We start from the raw sequence: 16,344 nt of genomic DNA on the forward strand, positions 1-16,344 counted from the left end.
GATAGAGAACTATTTGTTGATCTCTTACCTATTCAGATGAGGGACTTTGATATCATACTGGGGATGGATTGACTGGAGCGACACAAAGCTACAATTGATTGTCCAGGAAAAAGAATAATTTTTGGGGACTCCAATTCGCCCGAGTTCGTGTTTCAGGGTTCTAAGCCTAGTGGTTGTGGAAAATTCATTTCGGCCATCAAGGCTAAGAAGATGATTGCTCATGGATGTGAAGGATTTTTAGCATATGTGATTGACATATCCAAGGTGCAGCCAGAATTAGAAGATGTTCTTGTTGTTCATGAGTTTTCAGATGTATTTCCCGAAGATTTGGAGGGTCTTCAGCCCGAAAGAGTGATAAAATTTTCTATCGATTTGTTACCAGATGCACAACCTATTTCCAAGGCACCTTATAGAATGGCTCCGTTAAAGGTACAAGAGCTGAAAGAACAGCTGGAGGAGTTACTTGATAAGGGTTTTATTAGACCCAGTTTTTCACCTTGGGGAGCACCAGTTCTATTTGTGAATAAGAAGGATGGTTCGATGAAACTCTATATTGATTATCGAGAGTTGAACCGAATCACGGTGAAGAATAGATTTCCATTACCGAGGATCGATGACTTATTTGATCAGCTTTAAGGAGCAAAATACTTTTCAAAGATTGATCTACGGTCAGGTTACCATCAACTAAGAGTGAAGGCAAGTGATATTCCGAAAATAGCATTCAGGACTCGTTACAGACACGACGAGTTCTTGTTATATCTTTTGGATTAAAAAATGCACCTGCAGTTTTCATGGACCTAAGGAACAGGTTATTCAAGGATTTTATGGACAAGTTTCTGATTGTGTTTATTGATGATATATTGGTGTATTCAAAGTCAGTGGAGGTTCATGAGGAGCATCTTCGAGTTGTATTGGAAATACTAGGGAATAACAAATTGTATGCAAAATACAGGAAGTGTGAATTTTGTCTTGATCAAGTTGCATTTTTGGGATATATTGTATCAGCAGTTAGAATCAAGGTGGATCCAGCCAAGGTTGAGGCTATTACCAATTGGCCAAGACCTAGCACTGCAACAGAAGTGAGGAGTTTCTTGGGACTCGCGGGCTACTATCACCGATTTGTAGAAGGCTTTTCGACAATTGCGATGCCATTGACACAGTTGACTCGAAAAAGCAACAAGTTCATATGGACCGATGAGTGTGAGACTAGTTTTCAAGAATTGAAGAAGAGACTTGTGACATCAGCGGTATTGACACTACCATCAAGATTGGGAAGCTATGTGATTTATAGCGATGCTTCGAAGAAGGGACTTGGCTGTGTATTGATGTAACATGGAAATGTGATTGCCTACGCTTCAAGATACTTAAAGCCTCACGAGGTGAATTATCCGACACATGACTTAGAGCTTGCAACCGTCATTTTTGCATTGAAGATATGGAGACACCATTTGTATGGTGATAAGTGTGAGATATTTACTGACCACAAGAGTTTGAAGTACATATTCACGTAGAAAGAGCTTAATATGAGGCAAAGACAATGGATTGAATTATTTAAAGACTATGATATGAGCATTCAGTATCATCCCCAAAAGGCTAATAAGGTTGCAAATGCTATAAGCAGAAAGGATTTTGGGAATTTAGCCGCGTTGGTGACACAACAACCTCCTCTTTAACGTGAGATTGAGAAATTTGGTTTGGAGTTTTATCATCGGGATACAGTTGGTATGGTAGCAAGTTTGCATGTCCAGGCTAGTCTTATCATTAGGATTAAGGCAGCTCAAGATGGAGATGGAAAATTATGGTCTTTTGTCCAGAATATTGATCCTGAAAAGCAACCGGGATTTCATTTTGATGATCATGGCATTCTATGGATGTATAATCGTCTATGTGTGCCTGGTAAAAAGGAACTCGGGGAAGAATTGATGGAAGAGGCTCATAGATCACCGTTTTTTATTCATCCAGGTGAGACAAATATGTATCGAGAATTAAAGGAACACTTTTGGTGGAGTGGCATGAAACGAGATATTGCCGATTTTGTTTCGAAGTGTTTGACTTGTCAACAGGTGAAGATTGAGCACTAGAGGCCAAGTGGTTTATTACAACCATTGGAGTTACCTACTTGGAAGAGGGAGAATATTTGCATGGATTTTATCATAGGACTTCCTAAGACTTTTAAGAAACATGATGCGATATGGGTGATTGTAGATAGACTCACTAAATATGCTCACTTTTTGGCAATTCGTGAGAACAAGAACTTGGAGAGCTTAACGCTATTATACAGGAATGAGATTGTTAGACTACACGGGATTCCAATTTCGATCGTTTCCAACCGAGATCCCAAATTCACTTCAAGATTTTGGAAAGGATTTGAAAAGGCATGGGGCACCAAGTTGAACTATAGCACAGCTTTTCATCCACAGTCGGATGGGCAGTCAGAGAGGACAATTCAGACCTTGGAGGACATGTTGCGAGCATGTGCATTAGAATGGTATGGAAATTGGGATGACTATTTGTCTTTGGTTGAATTTGCTTATAATATTAGTTGGCAGAGCAGCATTGGTATGGCTCCTTTTGAGGCACTCTATGGGCGCAAGTGCAGAACACCTATTTGTTGGAATGAAGTAGGAGAAAAGCTTTTAGGGGGTCCCGATCTAGTCCAAGTCACTACAGATAAGGTAGCAGTTGCTCGAGAAAGACTTGAACTAGCTCGATCTAGACAGAAGAGTTATGCTGATAAGGGTAGACGAGAATATGAATTTAAAGTAGGAGACAAGGTCTTCCTTTAGGTATCTCCTCAGAGGGGCATTCAGCGATTCGGTCAGAAGGGTAAGCTAAGTCTGAGGTATATAGGTACTTTTGAGATTCTTGAGAAGGTTGGAGTTGTGGCATATAGAATCGCTTTACTGCCATAATTATCACGGGTGCACAATGTGTTTCATACATCGGTTCTGAGGAAGTATGTATATCATCCTAATCATGTTGTTCCGTATCCCTTAGATGCATTTCGTGAAGATTTATCTTGTGAAGAAGAAGCTGAAGCTATATTGGCGAGGGAGGAAAGAGTGTTGCGCAAGAACACGATCCCTTTTGTTAAAGTTTTATGGAAAAATCATGATGGTGGAGTGAGCGTGAGTTGACAGTCATAAACAAAAGGTAATTGTCCTCTCCAACTTATATTAATTGGTGTTGTATTTATGTGTATAATTATATGTTTGGTTAGGTGCATTATGATAACTACTGTGTTTGTGTTTGTGTTTGTGTTTGTGTTTGTGTTTGTGTTTGTGTTTGTTTGTGTATCCCTGCTTAAAGCCTGAGTCAAGGACGTACTATGTGTATGTTAGTTCAAGGCCAAGATTTAATTATTTTAATTATTAATTTTTAATAAGATTTGATCTTTTGTAATATACATCTTAATTATGAAATTTGTTTGCTATTTTTCTATTATGGTATTCAATTCAGACTCTAGCCATGCTTTGCTTTAAAAGGGTTTCATATATATAGGGTTGTTAATAATATTTATAAATCAGCGGGTTAAATTGTGTGTGTGTATATATATATAATTCGATCATGATTTTTTTTATTGCTATTAATTAGGATAGAATATGTATGCTTGTAACATGACCGGAGATAAATTATTAATTTGTTGTCCATTATTTAATATTAAGTATTTTGCGTGGAAGAAGTCCCTGACTAATAATATATTTTTGTTATCATGATTAATTATAATATTAATTTATATGTATAAGTTTAATAATATAGGTAATTAAGTCGAACAATGGTACATTATTATTAAAAGTTAGTTAAGTTAGTAGTTAATGTCCTCCTTGAACTTGACGCGTGCGCTAGTTTGATCACTTGAGTCATGGTGACTTTTTTTCATTTGATATTCATTTGAATATATTAGTTTAATAATAATAACTTGGAATTTTCCATATTCGTGGCAATAAATTATGTATGTTATTATATTAGATATCCTCACTTATAATTGAATGTGCTATTAATTTCTTTACTACACAGTCGGGGAAACTAGTTGTTAATTTAATACTGATATCATATTAACATAAATGGTGCATGCATGATTACTAGATTTTACATGTGTAATGGTTAGTTTATTCTTTTATTATTATAATGACTTTCTGGCATGACAGTAAACTAGAATATAAATGTGGTCAAATTGGTTAGTTAACATGTATTAAAAACCGAGGCTAGTAACAGGATTAATTAGTATAAGTAGTAATAATTAATAAATAATTACATATGAATATAATGTATATTAACTATAAATTATTATTTTGTATTTAGATCGTGGGCTCGGAAATTAGCGATTTCGTTGTGGATTTTGTTAGTATTTTAGTTGCGATATTCGAGGTACGGATTATGTCCCCTTTTTATTCAGCGTTACTCCTCTTAACATTTATAAATATTTGATTTGTTCAGTTCTTCTGTATCCTGCTCATTCAATATTTGATTTGACTTTTTCTAACTTCCGAAAATTATTTTAAAATTGATTTGGAAATTTTAAATATCAGTTTATGCGGTTTTCAAAAATTATCTATGACACCCTTTGGTTTGAAAATCTAAATTATTTGTTTCAAGTGATTTAAAATTTTGTGAGAATATTTTTATTTGACCGTTAGAGAAATATAGGGTATACCTAGTTAACCAGCTGTAGGGGTTCTACAGCCATGTCATTGCGGCACCAGTGACCTGACACCTCCGTGACAGTGTGATTGGTCACGGCGTATCGTTATGTTAGCTCCTGGGAGGAGCTTTTGCACATTTGATATTTGTTTCAAGATACGTGGGTGCACCCAGAGTTTGATTTGTGATTTGATTTATGGTGACGTTGTATATGTCGTACACGTTATCCATTCTGTTGCACACATTAGGTAACTTATGATGTGTGAAATATCATAATCCCTCGTTGTTTCAGCCATTCTTACTTTTAAAATTATTGTTTAATTATAAATTGTGAAATCTTCATTACTGATTTTTGTTTTATAAATTGTATTCCAAATCTGTACTGGGCGTTTGGCTCATGTCGAATTATATTTCTGGCAGGTGCTTAGGGGGCTCTGGGACATTGTGTGAAGAACTACCCTATTTATCGATTAGGATTTCAAACTTTATCATTATCTAGACTTGATTATTTAATTAGAGATTTTTACATTTATATTATTGATTTAGACAGTTTGGAGATTTGATATTATTTTGGAGATTTTAGACTGTTTAAATTATGTTTAGAAATATATTAGTACTCTGTTTGCAGGTTTATGGATTTTAAGTAATATCTTCTTTTATTATTAAAAAGGGGGTGTTATAGTGAGTCATAATATAATATAGTAATTGAAGCAATACAAAATGGAGACATTCAAAGTGGTACGGGTTTCCATCAAGAAACTTCTCTTCAACGACTCGGTGATACACGATGGAGTTCCCATTATGCTTTACTAATAAGTTTAATCACTATGTTTTCTTCCGTCATTAATGTGCTTGATGTTATTGTCGTCGATGGGGCTAACCCGGAACAAAAGGGTAAAGCTCGTGCCTTACTTGCTTTGATACAATCATTTGAGTTTGTTTTTAACTTACATTTGATGAAGAGATTATTGACAATAACGGATGATTTGTCACAAGCATTACAAAGAAAAGATCAAGATATCATTAATACAATATGTTTGGTTAACATTTCTAAACAACAATTCCAAGAAATGATAGACAATGGATGGGAATCTTTGCTTGTTACATTATCTTCTTTTTGTGAAAAAAAATAATATTAATGTCCCAAATATGTTGATGGATGTCAGAATGTCAAGAAGAAATTCTCAAAATATATCAAACTTGCATCATTATCAAGTTGAGTACTTTTATACCATTGTTGATATGCAACTTTAAGAGCTAAACATTCGCTTTACGGAGACAAATTCCGAGGGGTGTTGGCCCAAAATGTCACAATTTGAGATAGAATGGCCTTCAATGTCACTTTCTAAGAAGATGGCCCCAATTGTCACTGCCAAACGGGATCTTGGTTTATGTTTTTATAAAATTACAAAAATGCAGATGCGTTTTGCGTTGTTATTATTTTTTAAATTTTTAAAATTGAAAACGCTATCTCATCTCATGTTTAAATGTTTTGAAAACGTTACTTGAGATTAGGTTTTTAGTTTTTTCTTTTGTTCTTTTACGCAAAACAGATTCTCATGTTTGGTTTTTGAAGTGAAATGTCATTTGTACTCACGTTTGCTTTCTTTTTTTATACCAAAAATTCTAAATAGTGTTATGTTTTCAAGCTTAACACGTTATTCTAAGAGATATTTTATTCATATCTATAAATAGTATAATATTTTTAAAACCCAAATTCAGAATTATTTAACCCTAAAATATTTAAAATGATTAATAATTATAGTTTGGTTCCTATGGCCCTAAATTCTAGATTAAATTAGGGTTTAGGCTCCTAAACCCTAAATCGGTATATGTTTTAGTAATTTATTTTTTTAATATTTCTAAAACCCAAAAGGGGATTGGTGAACCCTAAAATGTTAAAAATTCTTAAACTAGACTTGATTTTATTTACTTTCTTAATATTTCTAAAACCCAAAAGCGGAGTAATGAACCCTAAAAATTAAAAACTGTTAAATTGGGGCGCACACTTGAATTTTAAAAAATTAATTTAAAATGTAAACACTTCTTAGAAAAAAAATTGAGCTTGAAAATATAATATTATCTAACATTTCGGGGAAAAAAATTTAAAATAAAAGATAGAAAAACGCTAATCTATGTAGCGTTTAGGTAATATTTTGTTAAAAACAAGGTTTTAAGTTACGTTATTCAACTTTGAAAATTAAAATAAGAAAAAAAAAACGAAAGTAGAAGCTCCGTTTTGCATTCCACTAAACATGGTCTCAAGTAACGTTTTTTACTATTAAAAAATAAAAAAAAAATGAATAACGCAAGAGGCATTAACGTTTTAGTTAAAACAAGTAACTGCACCCGAAATTCCGTTTTGAAGTGACATTTGGGGCTATATTTTTAGGAAGTGACAATGAGAGCCATTTGTCTCAAAATAATGACATTTGGGGCCTTTTTTCAATTCCGAGTTACTTCTATGTGTAGCATGCTTAAATTCCATGGACTCTTTTGTGGTATTCGATTAGTTAAAATTGATTCGACTTGCTCAATTATATTCATGTAAGTTTTCAAAGGTTCAAATTTTTATACTTCAAGATCAATTCAAACAAAACATATATTTTTGACATGAGATCCGACAATCGATTTGCAAAAGTTAAAGGCATCGGTGATCTTGCCAAAATTTTAGTTGAAATAAGGAAGAATGCATTGTATACTCTAGTTTATTTGTTATTGAAATTGGCCTTGATTTTCCCGTTGCAACGGCCTCGATTGAATAAGTATTTTCGGCTATGAACTTGGTGAAGACTAGACTATGTAATCGCTGGAGGGATTATATTTCAAATGATTATTTAGTTACTTGTATTGTGAGAAATTTTTTTGATAGCATTGATAACAAGAAAATTATTCAAGACTATTAAAATATGAAGTCTGGTAGAGAACAATTATTAATATAAAAATATAATATGACAAGATTTTTGGTTCTTAATTTTTGTCCCCGCTTACTTAAATTACTCGCTCCGTCCCTCGGTACAAACTTGAAAATACTATGTGAATTCAAGCTTAAAAATATAGTCATCCATGTAAAAATTCACCAATTTTTTTTATTTAATTCGAGAATAATCTGATACCAAGGTTTGAGTTTGCCAATTCAATCATTTTTTATATAACTTAGCTGGTGGTGAATCAAACTAAGATACCATGAACCCCAGTGTAATTAATTAACAATAGTGTAAAGGTGATGAGATATCTCAGATAGTTAAACTTATCTTTTATCATACCTAGTTTTGGATTTGAAGATCTCAAAACCAGATTCACTGAGCGGCACGATCACACCGGTGATACCGGTGATTCTACAACCTCGAGTGCGGAAAAAATTTCTCATGTCCCCACAAATCAAACCTCGAATATTTTGGTCAATAACTAGCCCCCTACCAACTTTATTTTTTTTGTCAAATGTAAAGCAGATTTCATTAATGACATTCAATGAGGACAAACCCCCATGCAACCAATTGGAAAACAAATAGAGCTAAATAATTAGTCGTTTTGTGTTCGGATTGCTTAACAAACTGAAAATAAATATTCTGAAGATTAAAAATGAAGGTAATGATTTCCCGGACAATCCAGCACGCATCTCCCGCGAAAAAAACACTAGCTTCACAATTGACCGTCACTATAATACCCCATATTTTATTTGTTACATTGTTGGTGCAATAATTTATTAAATATTTGATTAATTATTTTTAGAATTCAAAATTATGGAGAATGTTTTATTTAGATAAAGGGTTGTTAAAAATTTGAATTTGTAAGCTATCTTTTAGTTGTTTAAAATTTAAAGTCAAACTACTAAGTACGTATATTTTTAAACAACTAATGGGTAGATGATGTGGAAAAATGTGGAGAAAATTATGGACAACGGTTTCATAATTTGTTAGAGCTGCTTATTATATAAACAGAGTCACCCTGTTAGTGCTATCACACAAAACAGCTGAAACCCAACAGAAATGAAAACTATTAATAATAGTAGAATTATATAAGAGAAGAGGTGGTGCATAGGAAAGAAAGATTTGGCCTACAACTCAGACAAGGTCATAAAAGAACTAACTGGTTGGAGTATCACCGTTAAGTAATGGGTTGTCAAATGATTTAGAGGAGGAGAAAGAGATTCACAAGGAAGCTAGGTTAAGCCTTACCAAAAGTTTCAAAGAAGTTTACACCTTGTGGAGGTTTAGTTAAAAATTTAATCACCACATAATTTAATGACTATTATTTATGTTGTATACTAATATTAGTCATTTTTATTTTCAGGTTTATAAATATTTGTACATAATTTTTTACATACTTATATGAGGCTCTAAATTCAGGTAAGTTTTATCAAATTATTATATTATTTGTTTATGTGTTTATATATTGTTTTAGGTTGTTGTTTAATGCATGTTTAATTGATTTAATTGATTAATTGTTATTTGTAGTGGCTACAAGATGTTTAATTAGTAGTAATCTAATTAGTCATGTTCCCTGTTGTTTTTGTTTTTAATTTTTATGTCATTAACTTGGTTTAAGAAATTATATGATTCTCAGGTTTTTACATTTTATTAATTGGGTGATATGGTATATTTTAATATTATTAGTGTGGCTAGTTTTGTTAATTATTATTTACTAGTTATGTGTATGAGTTGTTTACAATAATTATCATGTTATATTGTGCTAGTAATTAATATGTAAAAATATTTGTAAAATAAAATCTATTTTCACAAGTTTTAGTTTTTTAAGATTTATTAAAATTGAAAAAATATGTATTTATGGGACTAATGATATATAAAGTATTTTATTTTGAAGGACATATGTAGTCAAAATATTATGTAAATTAAGTTAAGTAATTAATAATTGATTGTTTGTTTATCTAAAATCATAAATTGTTTACATTTGTTAATCATATTATGTTATTATGTATTCCTCATAACATATTTGTTATTTTAGTCTCATTAGTTTTTAACCAATATGTTATTAATTATAGTATCTAATACTTGGACATAATAATTTAAAATTTGTAAGTAATGTTGTAGTATTAATATGTAGAAGTAAATTTGATAATCTTGTCAGTATGATAAACAGAGAGCATGTTATATTTATTTTTATCATTTTCTTAAATTGTTGTTATAATTTAATATGTTAAATAAATGTATAATTTAAGTTTGTCTACTTTTATAAAGTTCTATACTTAAAGATTTCTATATTACTTTTATAAATTAATAAAATATCTTTTATATTTTATGAACCAGCTTGTATATTATTCAGATTATTTGTTAGTTAAATGTTTATACTATAGCATGAGATAGTGATCATCTGTATTAATTGTGGTAACTGTATAAAAATAATATAATTTTGTTAGCTTACTTTTTGGGTGGCATTTATAAGTTATATTTGTGTTGATATTATAGATTAGTTTGGAGGTTGATTTAGAGCTAGGGAGTGATTTAATATTTTAGACTCATTCCAGGTACGAGTATCCTCCATTTCTCTCCATTTCAAATATATTTTCTTCCTCCGTACTTATTGCCCTATCATATTTATCTTATCATATTTTATTTTGTTAAGTTGTACATCTTGTATATGTACACTTGTTAATTTTTGCTCAGCCATCTTTGATCCATGTTGTTGCTTAACCACTTTTGTTCTATGTTGCCTATCAGTATACTTGATTTGTCACATGCAATTTTTATTTTCAATATTATTGGCAACACTTTGTAATTATTTGTTATGGGCTCTTAAACTTATCTGTTTGGGTAAATCACCGACGAGACACATGGAGTTTTTGCAGTCTTTGGTGCTCTCGACACTAACTCGTATCAGTGCTGTGAGTATAACAATATGTCTCTGGGATATGACACATGATTAAGATCATGATCATTTTGTTTGTTTGGGAAATATTTTATACATTTCATTTTGGTGTTTACTAGCGAGCAGAGGTTTTATAAGATGCCCTTATTAGTACCCACCTTACTTGTTCTCAGCCATTTCTTTGATTTTGTTTGGATTAGTTTGTTCCTTGATTCTAAATAATTACTGTCATATTACTCATCTTCTTGGCTAATTGTTAACATCAAATATATTCTTTTGCTTTATCTTTTAATGATATATTCGTACTAGGCATTTGGCTCACTCGTATTTATTTCTTTCCACAGGTAGTCGGGGGTAAAGCGGGGGTGTGATGAGTGCTGCCCAGATTTTAGCTTGTTTATCTAGTTGAAAATAAAGTCATGGACATGTTTTATTCCATATTATTTTGGATCTTGTTAGAGAACTTTATTTTGGATTTTTTAAACTTTTATTAGCTTAATAAATTATATTTAGTATATTTTTACTTCCATTAATAAATAAGGCTTAGCTTGTGTAGCCTCTACTAGTTTAAGTGGGGTATTACAACGTTGGTATCAGAGCATAGGTTATAGTTTCTTTAGACTGTCCTTTAGGATTTGACCTATGAGTTTTGGGTTGACTTCATACAGGTAGATTTAAGATTTTGGATATGATTTTGTGATATATGTCTTTGTGCACTAATAAAATTTTGTGTAGGACGGCAAGAGGTAGCAGTGGTCGAAATACTGGGGGGAATGATAATCAGCAGATTGTTATAGATAGGAGTACTTTTATGGAGATGTTGCGGGAAGTTCAGCGTGGGCAGAATCCCACTGCTAACGGGCAAGATCGAGATGGTCAAACTATGTTTGATCGTTTTATGAAGCAAAGACCCAATTGTTCAGGGTCTTGAAGTGTTCAGAGGTGGAAAAGGCACGATTTTCTACTTATCGTCTTGAGGGGGATGCTAATACTTGGTGGAAGTCTATGGTAGCCTCGCATGCACCTGGCTATGAAAATACTCTTACTTGGCATGTATTCAAAACTCAGTTTGACCAGAGGTACTTTCCAACCAGCATACGTGAGGAATATGTAAGGGAGTATCAGATTATTACTCAGAGAGATGATGAGTCGGTGGCAGACTTTCAAGTCAGATTTCAGAGGTTAGCTGGTTATGCTAGATCTGTGGCTGGGTCAGAAGTGGATAAAATTATGAAGTTTATGTGGGCATTGAAGAATTCCATCCATAACCATATTATCACTAACCGCTACACATCCATGGATACCTTGGTTCATAGTGCTGGATCAAGAGCTTCATCAGGCTGACTTTCTCAAGAAACGAGACATGCAAAATCAGAAAAGAAAAAGGGAAGAGGAATTTTCCGATCATCGACAAGGATTTCAGATAAATGGTGGGTCTTCAGGTAGATTCAAATCAAATAATCAGAGATATAATACTCGTAATTTTCAGCAAAAGAATGGAAATCAAGGAAATGAGCAAAAGAGGTCTTTCAACCAAACTGGAAATAAGGAAGCATCTAAGTGTGAGCATTGTGAAAAAATGCATGGAGGAAGCACTTGCTATTGGGCTACTAGAGCATGCTTCAATTATGAAAAGAAGGGTCACACTATTCGAGACCGTTAGATGCCACCAAAGAAGCCTTGGGATCGTAGAGGACAGGGAGAGAAAAGCAGCCAGAAGACTTCCGGTCGTGTGTTTTTTGTCACTGCAAAAGATGCTGCAAGTACTCCAAGTACCATTTCAGGATCACTTTCTGTCGGTAATGAAAATGCTATAGTCTTATTTGATACTGGAGCTATACATTCATTTGTCTCTACATCTTATGCTAAACACTTAGACATTGCATCCACTGCACTTATATCAGATTTTTCTGTTGGCACTCCTATAGGTGTAACTATACTTGTGAATTCCCAGTATCTTGATTGTGTAGTTAGAGTAGACGATAGAGAACTACTTGTAGATCTCTTACCTATTCAGATGAGGGACTTTGATATCATACTAGGGATGGATTGGCTGGAGCGACACAAATCTACAATTGATTGTCCAGGAAAAAGAATAATTTTTGGCGACTCCAATTCGCCCGAGTTCGTGTTTCAGGGTTCTAAGCCTAGCGGTTGTGGAAAATTCATTTCGGCCATCAAGGCTAAGAAGATGGTTGCTCATGGATCTGAAGGATTTTTGGCTCATGTGATTGACACGTCCAAGGTGCAGCCAGAGTTTGAAGATGTTCTTGTTGTTCATGAGTTTTCAGATGTATTTCCCGAAGATTTGGAGGGTCTTCCGCCCGAAAGAGAAATAGAATTTTCTATCGATTTGTTACCAGATGCACTACCTATTTCCAAGGCACCTTATAGAGTTACTAGCAAGCAGAGGTTTTATAAGATGCCCTTATTAGTACCCACCATACTTGTTCTCATCCATTTCTTTGATTTTGTTTGGATTAGTTTATTCCTTGATTCTAAATAATTACTGTCATATTACTCATCTTCTTGGCTAATTGTTAAAATCAATTATATTTTCTGTTGCTTTATCTTTTAATGATATATTCGTACTAGGCATTTGGCACACTCGTATTTATTTCTTTCCACGGGTAGTCGGGGGTAAAGCGGGGGTGTGATGAGTGCTGCCCAGATTTTAGCTTGTTTATCTAGTTGAAAATAAAGTCAAGGACATGTTTTATTCCATATTATTTTGGATCTTGTTAGAGAACTTTATTTTGGATCTTTTGAACTTTTGTTAGCTTAATAAATTATGTTTAGCTTGTTTTTACTTCCATTATTAAATAAAGCTTAGCTTTTGTAGCCTCTACTTGTCTAAGTGGGGTGTTACAACGTTGGTATCAGAGCTTAGGTTATAGTTTCTGTAGACTGTCCTTTAGCATTTGACGTGTGAGTTTTGGGTTGACTTCATACGGGTAGATTTATGATTTTGTGATATATGTGTTTGTGCACTCATAAAATTTTGTGCAGGATGGCAAGAGGTAGCAGTAGTCAAAATATTGGGGGGAATGATAATCAGTAGATTGTTATGGATAGGAGTACTTTTATGGAGATGTTGCGGGAAGTTCAACGTGGGAAGAATCCCACTACTAACGAGCAACATCGAGATGGTCAAACTATGTTTGATCAGTTTATGAAGTAAAGACCCAATTGTTTTAAGGAGGCCAAGACTCCCATGGATGCTGAAGCTTGGATATATCACATGGAGAAAATTTTCATTGTCTTGGAGTATTCAGAGGTGAAAAAGGCTCAATTTTCTACATATCATCTTGAGGGGGATGCTAATACTTGGTGGAAGTCTATGGTAGCCTCGCAAGCACCTGGCTATGAAAATACTCTTAGTTGGCATATATTCAAAACTCAGTTTGGCCAGAGGTACTTTCCAGCCAGCATACGTGAGGAATATATAAGGGAGTATCAGAGTATTATTCTAAGAGATGATGAGTCGGTGGCAGACTTTCAAGTCAGATTTCAGAGGTTAGCTGGTTATGCGAGATATGTGGTTGGTCAGAAGCGGATAAAATCATGAAGTTTATGTGGGCATTAAAGAATTCCATCGGCAAACATATCATCTCTAACCGCTACACATCCATGGATACCTTGGTTGATAGTGCCAGAGATCAAGAGCTTCATCAGGTTGACTTTCTCAAGAAAAGAAAAAGGGAAGAGGAATTTTCCGATCGTCGACATGGATTTCAGAAAAATAGTGGGTCTTCAGGTGGATTCAAACCAAATAATCAAAGGTATAATACTCGGAATTTCAGCAAAAGAATGGAAATCAAGGAAATGAGCAAAAGAGGTCTTTCAACCAAACTGGAAATAAGGAAGTATCTAAGTGTGAGCATTGTGGAAAGATGCATGGAGGAAGCACTTGCTATTGGGCTACTAGAGCATGCTTCAATTATGGAAAGAAGGGTCACACTATTCAAGACTGTCAGATGCCACCAAAGAATCCTTGGGATCGTAGAGATCAGGGAGAGAAAAGCAACCAGAAGACTTCCGGTCGTGTGTTTTCCATCACTGCAAAAGATGCTGCAAGTACTCCAAGTACCATTTCAGGATCACTTTCTGTCGATACTGGAGCTACACATTCATTTATCTCTACATCTTATGTTAAACACTTAGACATTGTATCCACTGCACTTATATCGGATTTTTTTGTTGGCACTCCTATGGGTGTAACTATACTTATGAATTCTCAGTATCTTGATTGTGTAGTTAGAGTAGACGATAGAGAACTATTTGTTGATCTCTTACCTATTCAGATGAGGGACTTTGATATCATACTGGGGATGGATTGACTGGAGCGACACAAAGCTACAATTGATTGTCCAGGAAAAAGAATAATTTTTGGGGACTCCAATTCGCCCGAGTTCGTGTTTCAGGGTTCTAAGCCTAGTGGTTGTGGAAAATTCATTTCGGCCATCAAGGCTAAGAAGATGATTGCTCATGGATGTGAAGGATTTTTAGCGTATGTGATTGACATATCCAAGGTGCAGCCAGAATTAGAAGATGTTCTTGTTGTTCATGAGTTTTCAGATGTATTTCCCGAAGATTTGGAGGGTCTTCAGCCCGAAAGAGTGATAAAATTTTCTATCGATTTGTTACCAGATGCACAACCTATTTCCAAGGCACCTTATAGAATGGCTCCGTTAAAGGTACAAGAGCTGAAAGAACAGCTGGAGGAGTTACTTGATAAGGGTTTTATTAGACCCAGTTTTTCACCTTGGGGAGCACCAGTTCTATTTGTGAATAAGAAGGATGGTTCGATGAAACTCTATATTGATTATCGAGAGTTGAACCGAATCACGGTGAAGAATAGATTTCCATTACCGAGGATCGATGACTTATTTGATCAGCTTTAAGGAGCAAAATACTTTTCAAAGATTGATCTACGGTCAGGTTACCATCAACTAAGAGTGAAGGCAAGTGATATTCCGAAAATAGCATTCAGGACTCGTTACAGACACGACGAGTTCTTGTTATGTCTTTTGGATTAAAAAATGCACCTGCAGTTTTCATGGACCTAATGAACAGGTTATTCAAGGATTTTATGGACAAGTTTCTGATTGTGTTTATTGATGATATATTGGTGTATTCAAAGTCAGTGGAGGTTCATGAGGAGCATCTTCGAGTTGTATTGGAAATACTAGGGAATAACAAATTGTATGCAAAATACAGGAAGTGTGAATTTTGTCTTGATCAAGTTGCATTTTTGGGATATATTATATCAGCAGTTAGAATCAAGGTGGATCCAGCCAAGGTTGAGGCTATTACCAATTGGCCAAGACCTAGCACTGCGACAGAAGTGAGGAGTTTCTTGGGACTCGCGGGCTACTATCACCGATTTGTAGAAGGCTTTTCGACAATTGCGATGCCATTGACACAGTTGACTCGAAAAAGCAACAAGTTCATATGGACCGATGAGTGTGAGACTAGTTTTCAAGAATTGAAGAAGAGACTTGTGACATCAGCGGTATTGACACTACCATCAAGATTGGGAAGCTATGTGATTTATAGCGATGCTTCGAAGAAGGGACTTGGCTGTGTATTGATGTAACATGGAAATGTGATTGCCTACGCTTCAAGATACTTAAAGCCTCACGAGGTGAATTATCCGACACATGACTTAGAGCTTGCAGCCGTCATTTTTGCATTGAAGATATGGAGACACCATTTGTATGGTGATAAGTGTGAGATATTTACTGACCACAAGAGTTTGAAGTACATATTCACGTAGAAAGAGCTTAATATGAGGCAAAGACAATGGATTGAATTATTTAAAGACTATGATATGAGCATTCAGTATCATCCCCGAAAGGCTAATAAGGTTGCAAA

At 34.3% G+C, this 16,344-nt stretch overlaps 3 protein-coding genes across 3 annotated transcripts; all 3 read left to right on the top strand.

The window, feature by feature from the left end:
• Positions 1-791: 791 nt before the first annotated feature.
• LOC141674779 (putative mitochondrial protein AtMg00860) lies at positions 792-1,331 on the top strand. Its single transcript, XM_074481478.1, has one exon. The coding sequence runs from the start codon at positions 792-794 to the stop codon at positions 1,329-1,331; it is 540 nt and encodes a 179-aa protein (XP_074337579.1).
• A 10,799-nt stretch (positions 1,332-12,130) lies between these two features.
• On the top strand, positions 12,131-13,528 carry LOC141674780 (uncharacterized). The gene is made up of 2 exons (XM_074481480.1): positions 12,131-12,879; positions 13,477-13,528. The coding sequence occupies exons 1-2, from the start codon at positions 12,131-12,133 to the stop codon at positions 13,526-13,528; spliced, it is 801 nt and encodes a 266-aa protein (XP_074337581.1).
• A 1,962-nt stretch (positions 13,529-15,490) lies between these two features.
• LOC141674781 (putative mitochondrial protein AtMg00860) lies at positions 15,491-16,066 on the top strand. Its single transcript, XM_074481481.1, has one exon. The coding sequence runs from the start codon at positions 15,491-15,493 to the stop codon at positions 16,064-16,066; it is 576 nt and encodes a 191-aa protein (XP_074337582.1).
• The last annotated feature ends 278 nt before the right edge of the window (positions 16,067-16,344 follow it).

Source organism: Apium graveolens, chromosome 7, assembly GCF_009905375.1.
Source record: "Apium graveolens cultivar Ventura chromosome 7, ASM990537v1, whole genome shotgun sequence".
Lineage (NCBI taxonomy): Eukaryota > Viridiplantae > Streptophyta > Magnoliopsida > Apiales > Apiaceae > Apium > Apium graveolens.